Source organism: Crocodylus siamensis, chromosome 5 (assembly GCF_052110815.1).
Source record: "Crocodylus siamensis isolate JL-2025a chromosome 5, ASM5211081v1, whole genome shotgun sequence".
NCBI lineage: Eukaryota > Metazoa > Chordata > Crocodylia > Crocodylidae > Crocodylus > Crocodylus siamensis.
Genome location: NC_143399.1, coordinates 139,100,399 through 139,121,348, shown reverse-complemented (window position 1 = coordinate 139,121,348; position 20,950 = coordinate 139,100,399). Strand labels below are relative to the sequence as shown.

Here is a 20,950-nt window from a genome sequence, read left to right as displayed (position 1 = left end):
CAGTTTGCTTTTGGCTCCCCATAACCAGGCCAAGCCAGGCTGTCACAGCTGCTGCAATAGGCAGGGCTCTACACCTCCTCTTCCTCCACCCCCACCATATGACTGGAGGGGGGAGGGATCAACCTTTCAGTGCCAGCTGGGGGCCAGGGTCTGGCCACAGTCCCACCACCTGCCAAAAGCCTGGCAGGGGATGCTTTCCCCCTCCCGCTCCAGGCACACTCAGAGTAGGGTCCCTGCAAGCCAGGGTGGTGGTTTAAACCCCTCCCCAGTCATACTCAGGCCTGCTAGGGCCAGGCCACACCCCACCCCCCTCACCTGAGCTTCCCTCCAGCCTTCTGACCACTGCAGAATGGAAGGGGCAGGCGTGCTCTAGCACCCCCAGCTTGTGGCTTGAGCCACGGCAGGCATGTGGCTACATTTGCAGAATCAAAAGTGAATGTCTATTCACTTGCTTGGTGGTTTAATCTGCTCAGGTTAGACTGAGCTAAAAAGATTGAATCAATTCAGGCTTGGGCTTTTTGAATGTCTGTATGTAGCCATAATATCTGAGTATTTCATGAGTAGTAAAGCATTTATTTACAAAACATCCATGTGAGATAGGGGAATGTTGTTGTCCTCCTTCATAGAGAAGGACCTGAGAAACAAAGAAATGAAGATCAAAAGTAGTTACTTATTTTGGTTGCCCAATATGAGATACTAAGGACCTAGTATTTCAGAATATTTAGAATCAAATAACATTTCATAATTTGCACTGACTTCAGCTGCAGCTGTGTAAAGCAGCTCCCAGTATATCCAGGCACTGCAAAAATGAGAATCATACTATTCAGTGACCCTGCAGGAAATGTTTGGTAGCGGGCTTTGTTACATATTACACTTTAAGCTTTTCCAGTGTTGATTGTGTTAGTGTTAGCTCAAGTTTAGGGCAGTCACATGTTCAGGCTAAAAACCATCTCTTATTGTCCCTGACCTGCACAGCTGTGACTTGTCAGTAGAGGTCTGGTGAGAAGGTGCCTGACTAGATGTTACAACTGTGAGTTGCCACTACTGCGTTGGTGAGCCAGAACAGGCTTCTATTCTTGTTCTAGGTAGGGATAAGAACATGAGGGTGGAAGGGGGAGAGTTTAATGATTGGGACTGGGTAGTGAACTGAGATGAAAGGGCAATGGGTAGGAATGCAGGCTGGGGCTGGGTGGTGAAATGAAGGAAGTCAGTCCCTGAAGGATAATTTTAAAAGAAGTTAAAAAAAAAGGAATCTAAAAAGAAATAAAGAGTAAGTAAATTAAAGAAAGTTTCCTGTTTTAATCAAATCAGATTGGGTAGCTTATTTCCTACAAAGTTGTTCCCTACAGTCTCCATTCCTCACCTCATCATCCTGTGCACCTCACCTACCTTGCTTTCCAGTTGCATCAGTTCTTAATTTTAATCTCCATTCCTCCAGTCCTTATTCAGATTAATTTTGTCCCAACCCTAGCTCATTGTTTCTAGTCTCTCTGCTCATCCAATCCCAGTTCAGTCCCTAAATTTCAGCTCCTAGTTTCAATTGATCCATTAAGATTCTTCTCCCACCCTACTGTGCTGTTCCTTGGTCCTAGTCTTGTGCAGTTTTATTTTGGACTCACTTGATTTTATTTCCCCCCTACCTATTAGATCAGAGATCCATCCAGAGGTGGATCCAGGTGGAGTGCAGTGGTGCAGCTGCAACCCCTCTCCCCCATTGGTGCTTGCTCCACCCAAGCTTTAACACCAACTATCTGGGAGGGGCAGTGTCATTTCTATTCAGGCAGCACTGAGAGAGTCTATTGACTCCATGACTCATTATAATCTACCTGATTCCTGCTAATGTCTCTTTATTCCATAGGTGTTAATGACTCTCTCTCCATTTTAATAGTCTTGCTGTTCCACTTTTCAAACTATCTTCTGTAGTTGTGCTATGTCTTAGCCATTCCTTGTAATGTTTCCCTTCTGTTTCACATCCCTGCAGACTCTTTTTAGATCTAGCTAAAGACTTCAACTCAGGTGTAGAAATGACTAACAGTGAAGTATTGAAAGCATCAAGACTCTCAGAAAGGCTAGATTTTGTTTTATGAATTTAAATAAGATGTATATTTAAATATAATGACTACAGAACTAATAGAGCAATGTATGTTGACCGTTTTTCTTGTTTCTCATGTGACTATATAATCTTGCAAGTTAATGAACATTCCAATAAAGTTATATTTGTTTTTGCTTTTATCTTAAATTGAATAATATAGTGCCAGGCCCCTACCATATTAGAAAAGCTTCTAGTTTCTCTTTAACTGGAGAAAAATCTGTCATGTTTTATGTGATGATGCCACACCACTACACCATCTGAACCCCACTTTTCAAAATCCTAGATCTGCCCTTGGATACACCCCATTTCTGTTGCCAGCAGCCAGGCTTAGAATCTCTGCCCAGCCTAGTCTTTCCCCTCCTGAATCCCAGATATAGTTCTGTCCAGTGCTTAGTTTCTGCTTCAACTTCTGTGGCCGCTCTTCTTCCACCCCACATTCCAGTTTCAGTTTTATAGTCCCAGATTCTCTCTAGTTCCTTGCCCCAATCTACCTCCTGCTTTCCTAGATAAAATTCTTGTCTCCTCCGCATGCTGATTTTGAAGCTTCCTCTTCTCTATTGCTTGAGCCTAATAGGGGAATCACTAAGAGTACAAAAGCGTACACCTCACTTCCAGTCAGGTGTCCAGACACAGGTCCATCTTGGCTCAGAGCAACCTAGAGCTGAAAATGCAGGAAAGTCCTACTTATTTTCAGGACTGACCATGCTCAGTGAAGATGGTATCTTCAGGGAATTTAGCTGCTAAGAAGTATCTATTGCATATGTGAGAACAAGTGATTTTTTTTTTCAGAGGTCTTGTAACTTGGCCAAATATAGATGTTATGAGAACAGAAAGGCAGACGTACTTGACAAAAAAGCCACCTCTCTGCCAAATTAAAATAAAAGAAATGTATAACCCAGGCTAGATGATGTACTAGCCGCATTCCTGAAAACAATTGAATCCATTTGGATACATTTTTTGAAAACATATTCAGCCTCTGACAGATCCCTGACATGGAACATTTAAAATTTGGCAAAGTAATAAGCAATTTAAAATAGAGTCTTGTAATGAAAAGTGTCAGGGAAACTTAATAGGCAGTGATATCAGCTTATAATATGTAATTACAGCATCATGCCTGTATCTAGTTTCTAGTTATATCATTTCTGCATACCAGCCCAGTCATTCTATAACCTAAATTATATTAAAAAAAGCAAATATATGGTGAAAAAAACAGTTTCCTAAATTGCTTAGTCCGTCAGCATCTATTGCATATTTACATGGAAAAAATATCATTCAAATGTGCAATTGGGAGATCCAAGTACCCAAGTTGACTGAAGTGTTACTTAATGGGCAGCAGGCTAATTAACATATCGCTGGAAGGATGGTCTACCTGCCACACACAACTGTTCTGAAAGGCTCCAGGGGATTCAGGTAGCACAGATGAGGAGTGCATGCACTTGTTATTCAGCAGCACATCTGAAAGGAACATGTAAAGACTGCTTTGTCTATTATGCTGCCTTTTCAGACTGAGTTGATAATGCTAGTGTCGTTTTCAAGTGAAGCGTGTGCCAGATTACAGATAGCTAGTACTGGCATTTGAGAGCTGTTAATTGTGAAACTTGAGAAGAAAATGGGCACATTCTTTCTACGGCTGCTATTCAAATGATGGCCTTTTATCCCAGAGCGCTGTGGGTTTCACTTTTATTCTCTTCCCACATAAAATGCATGAAGTGCACTAAGGCTCTTTCATTTGGCAGTTTCTATATTGCAATCTTTGCAAGGGCTGCTTTGGCTGTTTAAAATGTGCCCCATGTATTAAAATGAAATTGTCACTTCTGTGTGGTGCAACATAACATGGCTTGACACTAAGCGCCTACAGCTACAGAAAACAGACTTTTATTGCATTTATTCTTTCAGAGACAAGAGTCTCTAAAGGCTCACTGCAGACATTCGCTCAGTTAAATCTGAATGAAGCCAAAGTGAACAATCCAAGTTGCTGTCTTTGTGCTTGTGGAAATGGCCCATCCCACATGATATGGCAGTGGAAACAGTGATACAAAAGACTCTAACAGTTCGAACCCAGAAGGCACAATTTTAATGCGTCCACTTGAAATAAACTAACAAAAGCTCTTGTCCTGCTTGGACTGTTAATCATCTTATTTTCTGCCTCATGTTTTCCTAATGCTTGGCAAATCTTTGTACTAGGAGACAAACTGTCCCTCTCAGCTCCAATTTGAGACCCTAGAGAATATGTATGCTCTGTACACTACATGTTATTTTTTCTTCCTAACAAGCCTGTGGAAAGAGTTTATGAACTCATTTTAAAAGGGCCTTGACTTGTAAGAATGAAGTCAAAATTAGGTCAGAGAAGTCTTCTAGCTTGGAGAACACCTAGATCAGATCCCAACTAAAAGAAGAATATTGAAAATTATTTTTCAGAAGAGCTTTCCTAGAGAGAAAAAAGTAATGATTATATAATTCTTTCTGTTATTTAACAGTTTCCCCCTTGTCTTCCTCCGTAAGAGCTTATACATTTCTTAAAGTGCTATAAATTTGCCCCAGCTTTATAGTTTTTAAAACAACTTAAGTCACACAGGTGCTAGCTCATCATTATTAATAAGTTCAATGCTTTGATGCTATAAATATTTGCAAATCACAGTTCACAATGCTATGAAGTGAATGATGAATTGCGTAATAATGTCTTGTTTCCACCCAGGGAAACAGGAACTGAACCCATGTAATGTACAGTTATAAATGTATTTTGTTTCATATTCTGTTATGTTCGTATTAGGGGTATGTGAAGTGTGCCATATTCGATTCGGATTCGGCCCGAATCAGGGACAGTGATTTGATTAGCTGATTCAGATCGCTGTTCCTGATTCGATTTGGCCAAATCCGAATCTGGAGATTTGATGCTGATTCAGAGAATTAGCAATTCGGACATAGACACAGCTTTAAATGTTTTTTCTACATACCTTGAGGTACCAGCATGGCTTGTGAATGCTGGGGTGCATGGAGTGTCCCACAGGAGCGCGGAGGGGCCTTCCACATGCTCAGCAGCAAACCTGGAAGTCCACTGGGGAGCATGCAGGGGTCCCCCAACACTACCCTGGCTCAGCAATCAGCTGCAGGGAGACCCTGGGTGCCCCCCCAACCCCAGGAGGCACCAGTCACCCAGCCAGAGGGCATGGGGAGAGGGGCCCCAAACTCACTCCTCGGCAGACCCAGAAGTGGAGCAGAAGTGCTTCTGGTCCATTTTCGTGTCTGCTGCTGAGCGGGCTAGGGAGACCCCCGTGCTTCTGTGGGATGCTCCATCTGCCCCAGCATCTCAGCATTCACAAGCCCCTGCTACCTAGAGGTATGTAGAAAGAACTTTTAAAGCTGTGTCTATGGCTGAATCGCCAAATATTTCTGAAACTCTCCAAATCAGAAGCTTCTGATTTGATTCAGAGAGATGAAAGGGCCCTCTGATTCAAATTGGATTCAGAGATTCAGCCACTGAATTAGGCCGAATCTCCGCCGAATTGAAGCAGGGACAGAAGCTTCATACAGCCCTTGTTCTTATGTCTTTATATTCTGAAATACTATCTTTCAAATCCTGTCTTCTTATCATGCCCTTCAGGGGAAATTTGGGTGCGTAAGAAATTTGAAAGCAAGTCTTTCCAACACGCTCAAACAGGATAAAAATGTCCTTGTTCAGGTGTCTCCTGTTCATAGTCACCACCACAACCTGCACACAGCCAGGAATGCAGCTATAGTCATTGAGGGAGGCAGGTTCTTATTGCTAACTGCACTGTATTGTAATGAGTTACTACACCAGTTTCTCTGCAGCATTCAGCTAGAGTAGCTTTAGCGTTCCTCTCCACATCTGTGTTGCTTCTTTATTTGCTGACTGCACATTTTCATAGAACTCTAATAACAATTATTGCTTCCCTTCTTCCCCCTATTCTTTGCCAGAATGGAGTCTACAGAAAAATGTGAAGTAGTAATTCAACATTTCAATGGAAAATATCTGAAAACCCCACCTGGTGTACCAGGTAAGTTTTGCTGTTACTTCTTCAGTGAAATAACATAAATGTTCCCATATTATGTTAATTGATTTAGAACACAGGAGTGCTGGCATATACGCTTGGGATTGCAGTATTACAGGATTCCTGTCGTGCCTTTGAGGCTCAGACAATGCACATCATTTGTGACCCGTGATTATTTTTGTTGTTGGCATTTGTTTTCTACCAATTCTGTTTAATTTACAGCATTTTCTTGCCTGAGTTAGTACTACATGAGGATTTACACTTGACAGAAAGAATTTTAAGTAACTTCTGTAATAATTTTAATTAGCTATATATTTTTCATTTTCAATGTGTGCATTTTATGTGACACTTTCAATCTGGGTGAACATTGTAAAAACCTAGGAATATAACAACTATTATAAGATTTCAAGAGTAATCCAGCAACTCATATAGACTAATATATTTTAATTGCCTCAATTTCAGGTCATTCATGTCCTCTTTAATACTTGCATCTGTTACTTAGTTTATCTGTATTATAAATTATTTTGATTACCATTTGTTTTTGTCATAGTGTCATAAAATCCTATTGTTTTCTATTAGAAGAAAGAAATATATCCTAATGGTATGTTTCAATGGTGTGCACATGCCACATATAAAGCCCCATCTTAAGATTTAATATGCTAGCAGAAGTTTTTCCATCACAGACCCTAGTTGTCATGGGGGACTTCAGTCATCCTGACACCTTCTGTGAGGGCAATACAGCAGTGCACAGGCCACCCAGGAAGTTTTTGGTGAGTATTGGAGAAAACTTCCTGGTGCAAGTGTTAGAGAAGCCAACTAGAAGCCAGGCTCTTCTTGACTTGCTGCTTACAAACAGGGAAGAATTGGTGGGGAATGTAGAAGTGGATGGCAATTTGGGCAGCACTGACCACGAGATTGAGTTGAGGATCCTGAGGAAAGGAAAGAAGAAGAGCAGCAGAGTAAGGACCCTGGTCTTCAGAAAAGTGGATTCCAAATCACTCAGGGAAGGATCCTCTGAGTGGGTAGGATGGGTAGGATCCCCTGGGAAGCCCATCTGACAAGGAAAAGAGTCCAGGAGAGCTGGTGATACTTTAAAGAAACCTTACTGAGGGCGCAAGAATCAATTATCCCAGTATGCAGGAAGACTAGCAAGTATGGCAAATGACCAGCTTGGCTTAGCAGGGAAATCTTCAGTAATCTAAAGCATGAAAAGGAAGTTTACAAGAAGTAGAAACTTAGACAAATGACTAGGGAGGAGCATAAGAATATTGTTCGGGCATGCAGGGTTGAAATCAGGGAGTGCTTATACACATGATGATCGTCACCATGTACATGTGACAAAAGTTTCCTTTGTGTGGTTTAGTAGCATTACACATGCTCAAGGTTTGGGGGTTTCAAATGAGTTTGCAACATTGAAAACTAAACCACATCCCCAAGTAGTTTAGTTTGCAAACTTTCTACTTGTAGCGTTGCAGCCTTTAGTCTGACAGGTCTCCCACGGGCCACAGAAATGGTGAGCAGGCTCCATTGAAAAAAAAGGTTGGGCCCCTTGCCTATTCTCCCTTTAGCAGGGAGGGGCCTGATCCTTTTTTCCTTTTTTTTTTTCCTCCCAGATCCTGCCTTGCCTGCAGCTGGGGGGCGAGCTGCAGGGGGGTGGGGGGGAGGGTGCAGGTCTTCCCTCTGTGTGGGCTGCTAGCAAGCAGATGCTGTCCCAGCTTGGAGGCAGCACCTAGCCTGATCCAACTCTTTCCCAAGCATACCAGGGCTTCCAGTGCCCCGTGCACTGTCCTTGCTGCCATCCTGCCACCTGGGACCAGCTGGGAACAGGCTGGCTTGCCCCTGGGCCAGCATGGGGAGGCAGCAGGAGGCCATCTGGGTGTGCTGGCAGGCAGAGAAGGTGGTGGAGAGGTGCATGGAGGCACTGGAAGCCTGCCAAGCCGGAGCTTCCCTGAGCCTGCCTGGATTTCTAGTGCCCCATGCACCATCCCTGCCACCTTCTTCAGCCACCAGCAAACCCAGCTGCCATCCTGCTGCCTTCCCACACTTCCCTAGGGGCAAGTCAACCCATTCCCAGGTGGCCCCAGGCATCCTGCCAGCTGCAGAACCCTGCTTCCAAGTAGAAGTAGTGAGGGGCCCAATCCTTGCTGTTGCAAAGCAGTCTCACCCCACCACTCAAGGCCAGGGTGCTTCTCTCTGCAGCAGTGACACCCCCAAGGCTACTCGTGGGCCAGAAGCTGCCCCAACTTGGAGACAGCACCTGGCATGATCCAACTGTTGCCTGAGTCTGCCTGGGGAGCGGCTTCCTGTGGATAAGCTCAGGAAACAGTTGGATCAAGCCAGGTGCTGCCTCTGAGCTGGGGTAGCACCCAGCCCACTAGAAGCCCACCCAGGAGGCCCTGGGGTGTGCTGCCACCACAAAAGGAAGGATTGAGGGGCCCTCATAGCTCAGGAGATGATCAGCCTGCTGGCAGTTTACCCCCTGGCTGCGGGCAAGCTCTGGCTCCTCCTCCAAAAAAAAAAAAAAGGATCAGGCTCCTTGCCATAATATGATGGAAATATTGAAATGGTTTGTCCTCAGGGTTTTATTCTATTCCCCACTCTTTAATTTAGGGGGTATAGAATAAAACCTTGGGGTTTAGTCCCCTGTCACAAGTGGCCAGGAAGGCCAAAGTGCAATTACAGTTTCAGCTAGCAGGGGATATGAAGGGTAACAAGAAGAGTTTCTACAAGTATGTCAGCAACAAAAGGAAGATCAGGGAAAGTGTGGGTCCCTTACTGAATGGAGGAAGGCAACCTGGTGACAGAGGATGCAGAAGAGGATGAAGTGCTTGATGCAATTTTCACTTCAGTCTTCACAGACAAAGTCAGCTCCCACTGGGCAGCACAGTTTGAGGAAGAGGTGAATGCTAGACAGTGGTTGAAAGAAAAGGCTAGGGACTCCTTAGAAAAGTTGGACATGTGTACAAGTCCCTGGGGCTGGATGTGATGTGCCTAATGGTGCTGAGAGAGTTGGCTTATGTGATTGCAGAGCTACTGGCCATTATTTTTGAAAATTCATGGCAGTCAGGAGAGGTCCCAAATCGGAAAAGGGCAAATATAATGCCCATCTTTAAGAAGGGGAAGAAGGAGAATCCAGAGAACTACAGGCCTGTCAGCCTCATCTCAGTCCCCTGGAAAAATCACAGAGCAGGTCCTCAAGGAATCCATTTCTAAGCACTTGGAGGAGAAGGTGATTAGGAACAATCAGCATGCTTTCACTAAGGGCAAGTTGTGCCTGATCAACCCGATTGCCTTCTATGATGAGCTGACTGGCTCTGTGGATGTGGGAAGAACAGTGGATGTGATATATCTTGATGTTAGCAAGGCTTTTGATACAATCTCCCACGACATTCTCACAAGCAAGCTAAAGGAAGTAGGAAGTATGGTTTGGATGAGTGGACTGTAAGGTGAACAGAAAACTGGCTGGATTGTCTGGTGCAGAGGGTAGTGATCAATGACTTCCTGTGTAATTGGCAGCTGGTACTAAGTGGGGTGCCCCAGGGGTCAATACTGGGGCTAGTTTTGTTTAATATCTTTGTCAACAACCTGGAAGATAGCATTGAGTGCACCCTCAGCAAATTTGCAGATGACACCAAGCTGGAGGGTTGGGCTAGGATTCAGAGAGACTTTGACCAATTGGAAGAATGGACTGATGAAAATCTTATGAGATTCCATAAGGACAAGTTTAAATTCCTGCACTTAGGACAGAACAATCCCGTGCACCAGTACAAGCTGGGGGCTGACTGGCTGGGCAGCAGCTCTGCAGAAAAAAACCTGGGCTTTACAGTGGACAATAACTTGAATATGAGTCAGTAGTGTGCTCTTGTTATGAAGAAAGCTAATGACATACTGGGCATGTCTACACGTGCCCCTGACTACACACTTGGTACTGCACAGTCTCATGGTGCACAGTTATTTTTAGACACTATGTTGTCGTAGCGACAAGCTATGGCAATATAGCGTGTCGTGTAGATGTTCCCACCAGGCTGTTTTAGTAGGAGCATTGCCAGCAGATGTAGGGAAGATCTATCCCTCTGTTCAGCACTGGTGAGGCCACATCTAGAGTACTGTGCCCAGTTTTGGGGCCTGTGCTATAGAAAGAATGTGGACAGATTGGAGAGAGTCCAGTGGGGGGGGCATTGAAAATAGTTAGGGGGCTGGGGTACATGACTTCTGGGGAGTGGCTGAGAGAACTGGGCTTATTCAGTCTGGAGAAGAGAAGTCTAAGAGGGGATTTAATAGCAGCCTTCAACTACCTGAAGGGAGGTTCAAAAGAGGTGCTAGCCTGTTCTCAGTGGTGGCAGATGACAGAAGAAGAAACAATGGTCTCCATTTGCAGCAAGGGGAGTTTAGGTTGGATATTGGGAAAAACTTTCTCACTTAAAGAGTAGTAAGGCACTGGAACAGTTTACTCAGAGAGGTTGTGGAAACTCCACCTTGGAGGTTTTTAAGACCCAGCTAGACAGAGCTTTGGCTGGGATGATCTAGTTGGGGATGGTCCTGCTTTGAGGCGGGGGTTGAACTAGGTGACCTTGTGAGAGGTCCCTTCCAACTATAATTTTCTATGCTTCTGTGCCTGACGTGTAGTATACCCTATAGGTATATAGGGACTATGGAGTAATAGTGATCTCAAAAAGACTTTTGCTATTACAAGAGCAGCCCTGTAGAGATTGGACTTGTATAATAGCTATACATTACCTCCTCCTTCTCAGCTCCCAGAGTGGGAGTAGGGAAGCTGAAAGCAAGAATTGAAAAAACCATATAGTTTGCAAACTGTGATAGTCCCTGGAACAGATTCATGGGAGATTCAAAGATAGTTAAACCCATATTTCCAACCCAACTCTTCCTTTCTCCATACTGTGCCCTAGTGTTTTAACATAGCATAGCAGTAAATATAACAGTTATTGTTTGATTTTTGGTAGCCCCCTATAGATGCATTCTCTAAGAAGCATGACTATAAAAATAATTTTAGAAAGAGTCTATATAGTGTATTTGGGTTTTTCTTCTTTTGTATATGCGCACACACACATATATATGTATCCATGTATTTATAGTCACATCCAAGACTAAGTATTTTTCCACATGAGGGGGAAGGCTCCCCTACCCCTCACTTGTTTTCATGTACAGGCAGGGGATGGAATAGCCCCTGAAACTGAGCCCTCTTCTCCCCTTCATCTGCCCTCTGCAGCCTAAACTCTCCTCTTCCTCTGCTGCCCCTCACTCCCAACCCATAGTCCTCCAGACCATGCTGGTGCCCTGTGTTCCTGACCCACAGTTCCCCACCTGCTATGGTGCCCCTCACTCCCAAACCACAGCCACCCCAGCCCTCCCAGTGTCCCTCACTTCTGACCTGCAGCTCTTTAACCACTCCCCCAACCCTGCTGGTGCCTCTCACTCTTGGCCCGCAGCCCCCTGCTATCCCTCAGCCCTCCCAGTGCCCTCTACTCCCTACCTGCAGCCCCATGTCTCCCTCTCCAGCCCTGCTGGTGTCCCTCACTCCTGACCTGCAGTCCACCCCAGCCCTGCCAGTCCCCTTATTTTCAACCTACAGCCCACAGCTTTGCTGGTGGCCCTCACTCCCAAACTGCAACCTCCTGCTCCCCTCAGCCCTGCAAGTGTCTCCTGGCTTCCCTGCCCCTTGAGCACAAGCACTGGTGCGGCCCCACCATGCAGCTCCCTTCCCCCTCCCCATTCCCTTCCCCTGCTGGAAGAGCAGGTGCCTCCCCCACCCTGTTGCAGCCTAGTGCTGGGAAAAACTTTGATGCTGAATAGAGCAAAACCCAAATCCTGAACATTTGTTGATATTTAAAAAAACTGCCCGGATGGAGATGGGAGGACCCAAAAAGAGGACATGTCCAGAAAAAGCTGGACATGGTAACCCTGGGTAAACAGGGTATATCACAATGGTAGCATTAGGCTGTATTAGTAATTTTCATTGTGTAACGTTGTGATACTTCATATGTGCAGTATTATTGAAAGAGCATAGTCTCATTTTTCCTCACTACCAAAATGACCATATTCAGAAACAGTGGCGGTGCATAGAGGGTGCACATGCAGCCCCTGAGAGCACTGGTGCACCCCCAGACAGCAGCATTTCCCACTTAGGCAATGGGCAGGAGGGGCAGGCAAGAGCTCTGCCAACGAGGAGGGAGGGGTTCCCCTGAGGCCAATTGCATCGACTCGGAAGTGCCAGCGGCACATCCGGAAGTTCCAGCTCCCCCCAGCCCATCAGTGCAGTTGGCTGCAAGGGTCCACCCCTCCCCCCCCCGGCTGCTGGGGGGGGGGAATGCCCCCCCGACTCAGGAGGCACCAGTCACCCATGTTCAGAAATGGACAAAATATATTTCATCATCCTAATCAGTTCTGAAATTTACATCATTAGGTTGACAATGACCCTGATCATTATGAAAAATTTCACACTGCAGAAACGTCACATCCTCACATCGAATGTTTCACTGAATGATTAGCACCAAATGCTGAGATTTTTAATCTTGGCTTTGTTTTCATCAGGGTGGGGAAAATATGGCCCATGGGTCAGACTTGGCCCTCCAGCTGATTGAATGTGGCCTGTGGGCAGGCACCCACCAATTAACTGGATGTATCCTGCGGCTACCCCTGCTGTGGTCCTCATGGGGCTGAGTCCCACCTGCTTCCACCCAGGGCAGCGTGTACAGCTTCCCAGTAGGGCTGCTGCTGCCACTGCTGCAGCTTCCCAGAGAACTGCTTGGCTCCCCCTACCTCCTTCTCTCCCTGCTGTAGTGCTCTGGGCAGCAGGTAGGGAAGGGAGCTGCACCTGCCTAATTCCTGCCCCAGTGTGCAGGTCTCCAACTCCAGCTCCTGACCACCTTCCATCCACTCTGCCCGTTCAGCATGATCAGCACAGGAGTCACCTGCAGATGGCTGAGCCCCTCCAGAAAGCTGTGTGTGATGGCTGGGGCTGGGGACAGGGCCGGCCAAGGATGCACCGTATGGCTTTCATACACATTGTCAAGTAGAAAATACCATACATCAGTTTTTGATCTGAAATCACAAACAACATACAGGCAATGCTTTCACTCAGGAATATCAGCCAAAACTAATGCCCAGTTCCAACAAACTGAGGAGTTGATTGTATTTGGAGGGAGCAAATTCTCCTAGTCCTTGCACCAGCTCATTTAAAAATAACTATACAGTGCAAAACTAACAGAACAGCACTTTTTCAAAGAGTAAATAGTACTTACACAGCAAGAAAAGAACTTGTGAAAACTAGGCGTAAGAGCAACACATGATGATTCCTGCTTTTAAGAGATATATACAGATGGTTCCATTTTATGCAGGTAGGTATAGTTCTAAGGATCTTAGCTTATTTGTTAAAACCTTTCTTCTTGGCTGCATGTTTCCATATGTGGAAGATACGCAAGATGGCCTAGTTAAAAGAGAGCTGTCTATGCAGCTATTAAATGCAGTAATTAAATGGCACAATGATCACATAAATTATAAACAGATCGTTTCAAATTTGGTACAAGTTTGAAGATTCCCTTTTATGGACTTCTTTTAATTATTTAGTGACAGATTTTTCTTACGCACGTAAGAGAAATTATCTGTGACAAACACGGCATATGTTTGAGTTGTCTAGTTTAACACTAAGGGCAAAGAAACATATAAAGAGACCTTAAACTGTTGGCATTCCTTTCTGTGTGCATACAGTAGACTGCAGTGTAAACCTATCTAATATCATAGCTACACCCGATGGAAATACTGTGAATAGCAAGGACACAACTAGTATAGGCTTTGTCATTAGAACCCCACACTCTCTTTATAGTTAAGTTTCAGATTCAGTCAAGATTATATCACATAAAAGATATAAAATAAGCACAATATAAAGAACTTATATCTAACCATAACTATCTAAATTAATGTAACCCTATTCTTGTATTTCTTTTATCAGCAACATGTTCCACTTGATAATACCTTTAAATGGACACTAGTGGTAGGTTTCTACATATAAACAATAGCTTATTTTTGCATAGCTCAACTAAGCCAAAAAAAGAGTTATATAATAAACTGTGAGGACGAAAGATAATTTACTATAAATAACACAATAGAATAAGTAAAGAAACATAACTAGTCATTAAATTAGCTCTCAAACGTAAATTAAATTGAATACTCAGTGCAGTAACTTTGGATATGCAACAAAACAGGAATCTCATTAATATAACCTGTTTAGTTACCTGTATTCAAAGTTGATACAATGGTATTGGGATTTAATGTTTATGACTTGTACTGTTCTTTCAGCTCCAGTGGTCAAATCAAATCTTACTTTCCAAAAGAGTTCTCATTTGGAAAAGTTGTTTGATGTGCTTAGTTCTTGCTTATCCTGATTAGCAAGGCATCTGATTGCAAGAATGTCTTCAGGAAGCTGAATTTTTTAAGACTTTTTCATTTAACTAAGTATAATTTAATACAAGATAGAGACTATTACAGAAAATACCAGTAATGATAGGACTGATCTAACTATGGACTAGAATATTGAACAGAGTCAACTCTGACCTTGAAGGATACAGATTTGTGTATCTGCATATGCAATGGAGCAATGGATTAGGAATTATAACAGCTTCATTAATATAGAGAATGAACATTTGGGCCTAATTATTAAAGCAGGCTGCTGCAAAAATCCTTGTTTAAAACATAGTTATACTTATGAAATCACAGAACAAATATAATCTTTTAGCAGTTTGGAAAATATACATTGGAGCTAGCCTTGCCAGTATTAACTTGGCTTTTACTTGCTACAAAAAGGTACAAGTCCAGATTTCTTCAAATTGACATATTTTCCCATCACAGCTTCTACTCAATTTATACATTTCTGTTATAAACCTATATCTAAACCTCTCAACAAAGATAAAAGCATCTTGCTTTATCCTCCTCCTGGCAATTACTTATCTTGCTGCATAGAGAAGCAGGTCTCCCAGTGTACTTGAAAAATCACAATCAGAGTCTAAAAATTATCCTCCCAGCATCACAGTAATTGGCATGAAAAGAAAACTATCTCTAGTTATTGCTGTGACCTCTTTATGGATTTCAGTTAAAAAATGAGGAACCAGAGGATATTAGCATAGGTATGTGATGCTGTTTGTTATTAACCTCAGGTGCTCAAACAGTGATCTGGCTGTTAGAGAAAATTAGCTAATCCATTTAGGGTTAAATGTTGGTGATTTAGAATTTTCACTAGACTTCTGTCCAGTTGACTGAGATGACACAGAACTGAACATATCTCATGTTTGAGCTACATCTTCTCGACTCAAAATCCTCTTTCCTTTATATTCTAGTTATTCATAAGCTTTATAATGGATACATCATGGGTCATTAATACTTGTTATTATCCTCCCAGAAATGTATCTGATATGTTTATTTTTGTTATTATTATTTTAGTGTTCTTCCCAAACTGCTGATTCCTTTGTCAAATGAAGTATAATAACCTTACCAGAAGCAGGGGAAAATAAATTTCAGATGTAGATACAATAGAAGACACAGATTGAACTTTTGTGCAACTCATTTGACTAGTTAGGAGCAAGACTATAGTCAGTCATTTCAGAGCCTCGGTACAGGACGAAGAGTTCAAGTTCAGAGGTCCCACAAGGAGAGGAAGACAGACAGGGTGCCAAGAATGTTCCTTGCCCTTTCATGTATTCAGGACAGCGGTAATATATGTTATTTGTTGTGTTGCCTTTCTAACTTCTACTACCATATATCGTCTCATAATAAATGGCAGATTTGGGCACTTAGAGATCAACACTAATCTGTTTTGTCCCAGTGACAATGAAAAGAATGTTTTCCCTGTTCTTGAAAGCTCTTCGCTGGACAGACTGATAATACCTAAGGAAACTGAAAGGAGCTGCGTCTCTGTTAGTAAATCATTCTTACAAAGGATGTTGCTCATCTAACCCCTTGGCTTCTTTCCTTCCAAAGGGAATTGCTCAACTACACACACTGCTTGCTCTAATAAGAGTTTCATGATGTTCTGCCTTAGATATACAGTGCAAGACAATTGACTGTCCCATAAATAATTAGCTAATACCTTTATATTTCTTAGAGACCGAGACAGTTGTTTATAAAAGGCTACAAACTTAATATTCTTGACAAGGTTCATGCGAAACTCATTGGCACCCTTTGCATGTTTTAGCTGTATCTTTTTTTAGTAACTTGCCATTTTGGCAGACTGTCAGAATATTTGATTTGGGGGGAGGTAGAATATTATTTTCTGGGATTAACTGTTTAAATCTAGAGCTTAGTGGTTCTAATTGTATATACCCCAACTGGTTCTAATTGTATATACCCTGTTAGCAGTCTCACCAGAGGAGCAAGGAATAAATGATGATGGAAACTGAGATGTCTTCTTTATGTAGACATGAATGCTCCAGAAAAGTCTGAATCATACTGCAGTCAGGTGGCTTTCCATCTGTTGTGTATCTGGTTTGTTAGTATAGGGAACTCCAACCTCTAAAACCACTGAGCTGTCACATTTCACAAATACTGCATTTACTTAAAAATGCCTACCTTCTCTAGCAGGAAGAAATTGATTTATCTTTATATCAACAAGATATAAAGAGGGCATAACTTCCAGAGGAAGATTTTCAGAGGGCAGCTAGGTGCTCAGTTCCCAATGACTTCTGTGCCTTTAAACAAACTCTCTCTGTGTTTTATCTTGCTGAACAAGTACAAGTGCCTAGTAAGCCTCTTACTTTTACTCTAAAATTCCTCTCCTTTTTGTCTGTAGAAAAAGAATCAGTGGTACTGATTGGTTATCTCCTATAACTATTGCCATTCTGCTACAATAACAGGGTTTGCAGTGGTTATAGCCATTTGTCAGTCTTATTTTCTTTGTAAATACTTACGATCTGCAAAGGCATCGTGCTAACAAGTTGCATGTGCCACAGAAAATTGTGTTACATATCAGAAGTGACATTCACAAAAATAGTGGAAAACCTCAAAACTTTCCGCATTGGGTTCTTCCTTTTTGGAACAATGTAAGGTACTGATCATTGTTGCTGAACTTCATATGAGACTATAAAGAAGTAATAAGAGTAGAAGGCCAGAAAAGAAGTGTATTTTTTGTTAGATGACCCCATTAATAGCACCCAAAAAACCTAACAATAGGTATGATTATGTAGCTGTTTTTAACCAAGCAAGAACATTTTAAATAGGTAGGAAATATCCAAAATATTATCAGAGATTGAGCGCAACAGTAATGATATTCAGGACTGTTGTTATTGTTTGAAGTTTGGTGGCAGAGGGAAGGAGGGGTTGTCAGCAAAATCTTTGTTTCAGATTATAAATGGTGGCCATTGGCCAGGAGTTTGGTTTCCATCAATGCTGAAAAATTATTTCACCAGAGGACAACACTATTTTATGTTCCAGTTCTTCATCAGTTTGAATATTTCTTCTAGGTCATTTCATTTCTTCAACTATAAGAATGAACTCAGCGTTTTTTTAATCTTTGTTCATGAGAAATAGTCTCAGTATGTGAAATGACACACTTAAGAGCAATATATTTTTTAAGTGCAAGTGAATAAAACCCAACACAATATTTTAGATGGAGGATAGCAAATATATTGTGCAGAAACAGTATCACTTCTCTTTCCCTCAGTGGATGGACAAATGGTATCCTGCTCGCCTTTATTGTTGTTTTACAGGTCTGCTCTGGACTTAAGGATTTAGTAATCTTTTTTCTTTCAGTTAGCTGCTTAATCTTCATTTAATTCCCTCCCTTTGTACGTGTATGTAACACAATGCATTTCCAAAGAACTTATTCACTTCGCTTTACAAAGACAAACAAATGTTACTATCCACGCTTTATGAAAGTGGTAGTTGAAGAACAGAGATTTGTCAGCTTGTCTCAAGGCACGTAAACTGGCAGCAGAGGTTGAAACAGTGCCTAGGTGCTAGCCCACTAGTTCACACTGAGTGCGTCTACAGGTGCATTTGCTGTGGCACCAGTTTACTTGTGAGTGAATTACTTGTGAGTAAATGGTGCTGGGCAGGCATCTATATGTACAAGGAAGCAGAAGCAGATTTGCTGCCAATTTCCTCTCGATTCCTGGGGCCCCGCAATGGGCCCCAGGTGTGCAGCACAAGGACAGCACAAGGCAGCAGCGCTCTCCTCATCGCCTCTGCCACCCTGTGCCATAGCTGCTCTTGCCCCTGCTCCTGGTAGTAACAACCAGCACCCTGAGCTCCTCCTGGTCTCTGTGCTGGCTCTGCTGGCTCGCCACCTGGTCCATGGCTATCTCACCGCTACTGGCTCCCCCCATGCAGCAACCACCTACCTACGTGCAGCATGCTGTTCTAGGGCTGCCACCACATACCTAGCACCTAGACTCTAACCGCCTGGCCAGAGCCTGGCAGGGACACCACCAACAGCTTCCAGGATGCCACCAGTGGGGCTGCCATCACCCTCCAGGGCCTGCCGCCCCACTGCTTCTGGGCCTGCCGAGCCAGCCAGAACTGGTGGCGGCATGTTGGCCAGCAGACCTGGGATGATGAGCAGTGGTTGGAAGCCTTCAGGATGACCCAGGCCAACTTCCAGGATCTTCTGGAACAGCTCTGGCTGCACCTGGAGTGGCAGAACACCACCCCCCCTGCAGACACCTTGTCCTGCTTAAACTGGCCGTGCTCACCAACCTGTGGTACATTGGTCATCTGTTTGGTGTAGGCAAAGCCACCACTGGGGAAGCCATTCTGATGGTGTGCAGTGCCCTTTAGGACATGCTGGGGGACATTGTGCTCTGTGTGCATGACCTCCTGGTGGTGGTGATGGTGGGATCCTGTGCCCTGGGATTCCCCCTGTGTATTGGGGCCCTGGATGGGACACAAATCCCTGTCGTCTATCTGCCTGCCTGACAGAGATTGCCCCTATTACAGCCAGAGAGGTTTTCACTCCAGGATGCTTCAGGCCATTGTGGACCACCTCAGGGCCTTGACACACCGTAACATCTGCTGAGAGGGCAATACAGAGGGTCCAGGCAATCAAGGAAGTTTTTGGCAAGTGTTGGGGACAACTTCTTGGTGCAAGTGCTAGAGCAGCCATCTAGGGGCCATGCTCTTCTTCCACCCCTGCAATGCTAGGCAGTGGCACCAGGGCTGCAGGCAGGTCAGTGGGCCTAGCCTCAGTTATCTCAGGCTGCCTACTGGTGTGCTCCAGGGCTCAAAATGCCTGCAGGCTTTTAAAGGCCTGAGGTAGGGGCTGCCATAGAGTCAGCCCAGCCCTTGGGGCAGGGAAGGCTCCCAACCCAGAGACCTGGGGCTCTTACTGCCTTACTTTGCAGTAAGCATGTGTACATGTAGACACATGCACTTACTGCACAGTAAACTACACTACTGTGCAGTTAAGCATCTCATGTAGATGCACCCATTGTATCTATGCTTATATTACAGGTAATACATATCATTTATGTCATTACATATGGCTTATAATATAATTAATGATGTTTATCATGTACATTATTATTGTATTACAAAATGCCTCAGCAGCATAGAACAGGAACAAGGATCAAATCTGGAGCTCATAGAGCTCAGAGGTTGGTTTATTATACATTTTCAAAATGTGTTGAGTGATATAGGATCTCTGAATGAAAAGCTCACTACTGATTTTAGTAATATCCTGTGGACTTTGTTTAAAAAAAAAAAGTATTTTATCTTTTCCACATTTTTATCCTCAGGAATGATCTGCCTTCAGAAAAGAAATTATTCCCTCATTTGTAGCCTCATTTCCTTAAACATATATAATGGTGATGTTATCTGAATTTGGTACTTTGTCTACCTTCCAAGCATTTGGTTTTTGCAAGCATTGTCTTTTTTTAATCTTCTTACTACAGTATATAAATCCTCCCGTACTGTATCCAAAAATATGAGCCCAGTAAAGAACTTTGCAATATAACTGTTTAACAAATTTCCCATTTCCTTATCCCCTGTCTCCAATTCCCTACTGTCATTTTTTACTGAACCATTTCTATCCTTTACTTTCTACATGCTATGAAGGCATGTGCGGACCTTTTCATTGTTAGCAGAAATTTCTTTTGCATCTTGAGCCCTCTAAACAGCCTTTTAACTTCAGTTTACAATATTTTCCTAAGTTCACAATCCTTCTCTTTGTCAGCTAGTTTAGAATGTTTAATTACAGACCTGACTGAGTCCTCCTTCTGGATGGTCACCAGCCTGCTGTAACTGAACCCAAGCTTTGGATGTAACTTGTTTTCAAGCCAGCCAGCTCCGGACAACACATAGGCAGTGGTCCCTCAATCTAGCTTCTTTTGCGAACTGCTGGGGTGCACCTCCTCGATAGAAAGCGGGTATCTAGATCCTGAAAATAGTAGTGGCCCCTCCAATGGGTATGCAGCTCTCACAGTCCATCCATCTGGGCACTCCATAGTTTAGCTTTGTGGCAATTCGAGAAGGAATGTAAGCTTTGCAAGGGAGTTTTAATAAATGCATGCTTACCTTTTTAGAAAGCATACCAGAGCTAAAGATTTATAAGAAAGCAGCATTCCTGGATACAGTTCCCCTTATGCTTGATCTTACCTTGGTTTAAGGAGATTTTGGGTCTCTCTCGGTGTGTCTACATGAGACTTTACTGCACAGTAGACTAATCTACTGTGCAGTAAAGCATAGCCACCTACATGTGTGGAGTATTTACTGCACAGCAAATTAGTCTATTACACAGTTAGCTGCCACTTGTAGATACTATGCACTAGTGCATGTGTAGATGTTGACCAGGAGCAAGTTTGCTCCTGGTCAGCCCCAACACTAGAAGGGCACAGGTGATGGGGAACTC

The 20,950-nt window shown here is 43.4% G+C and overlaps 1 protein-coding gene across 10 annotated transcripts in view; it reads left to right on the top strand.

Annotated features, from left to right (window-relative positions):
* The window catches only part of RBMS3 (RNA binding motif single stranded interacting protein 3), a 1,078,291-nt gene that overhangs the window by 842,753 nt on the left and 214,588 nt on the right, over positions 1-20,950 (top strand). For all 10 annotated transcript variants that reach the window (XM_090046479.1, XM_090046485.1, XM_090046477.1 and 7 more), the window contains one exon: positions 6,029-6,108. In XM_090046479.1, the coding sequence (XP_089902605.1) occupies positions 6,029-6,108 (80 nt within the window). The remainder of the gene's footprint in view (positions 1-6,028; positions 6,109-20,950) is intronic.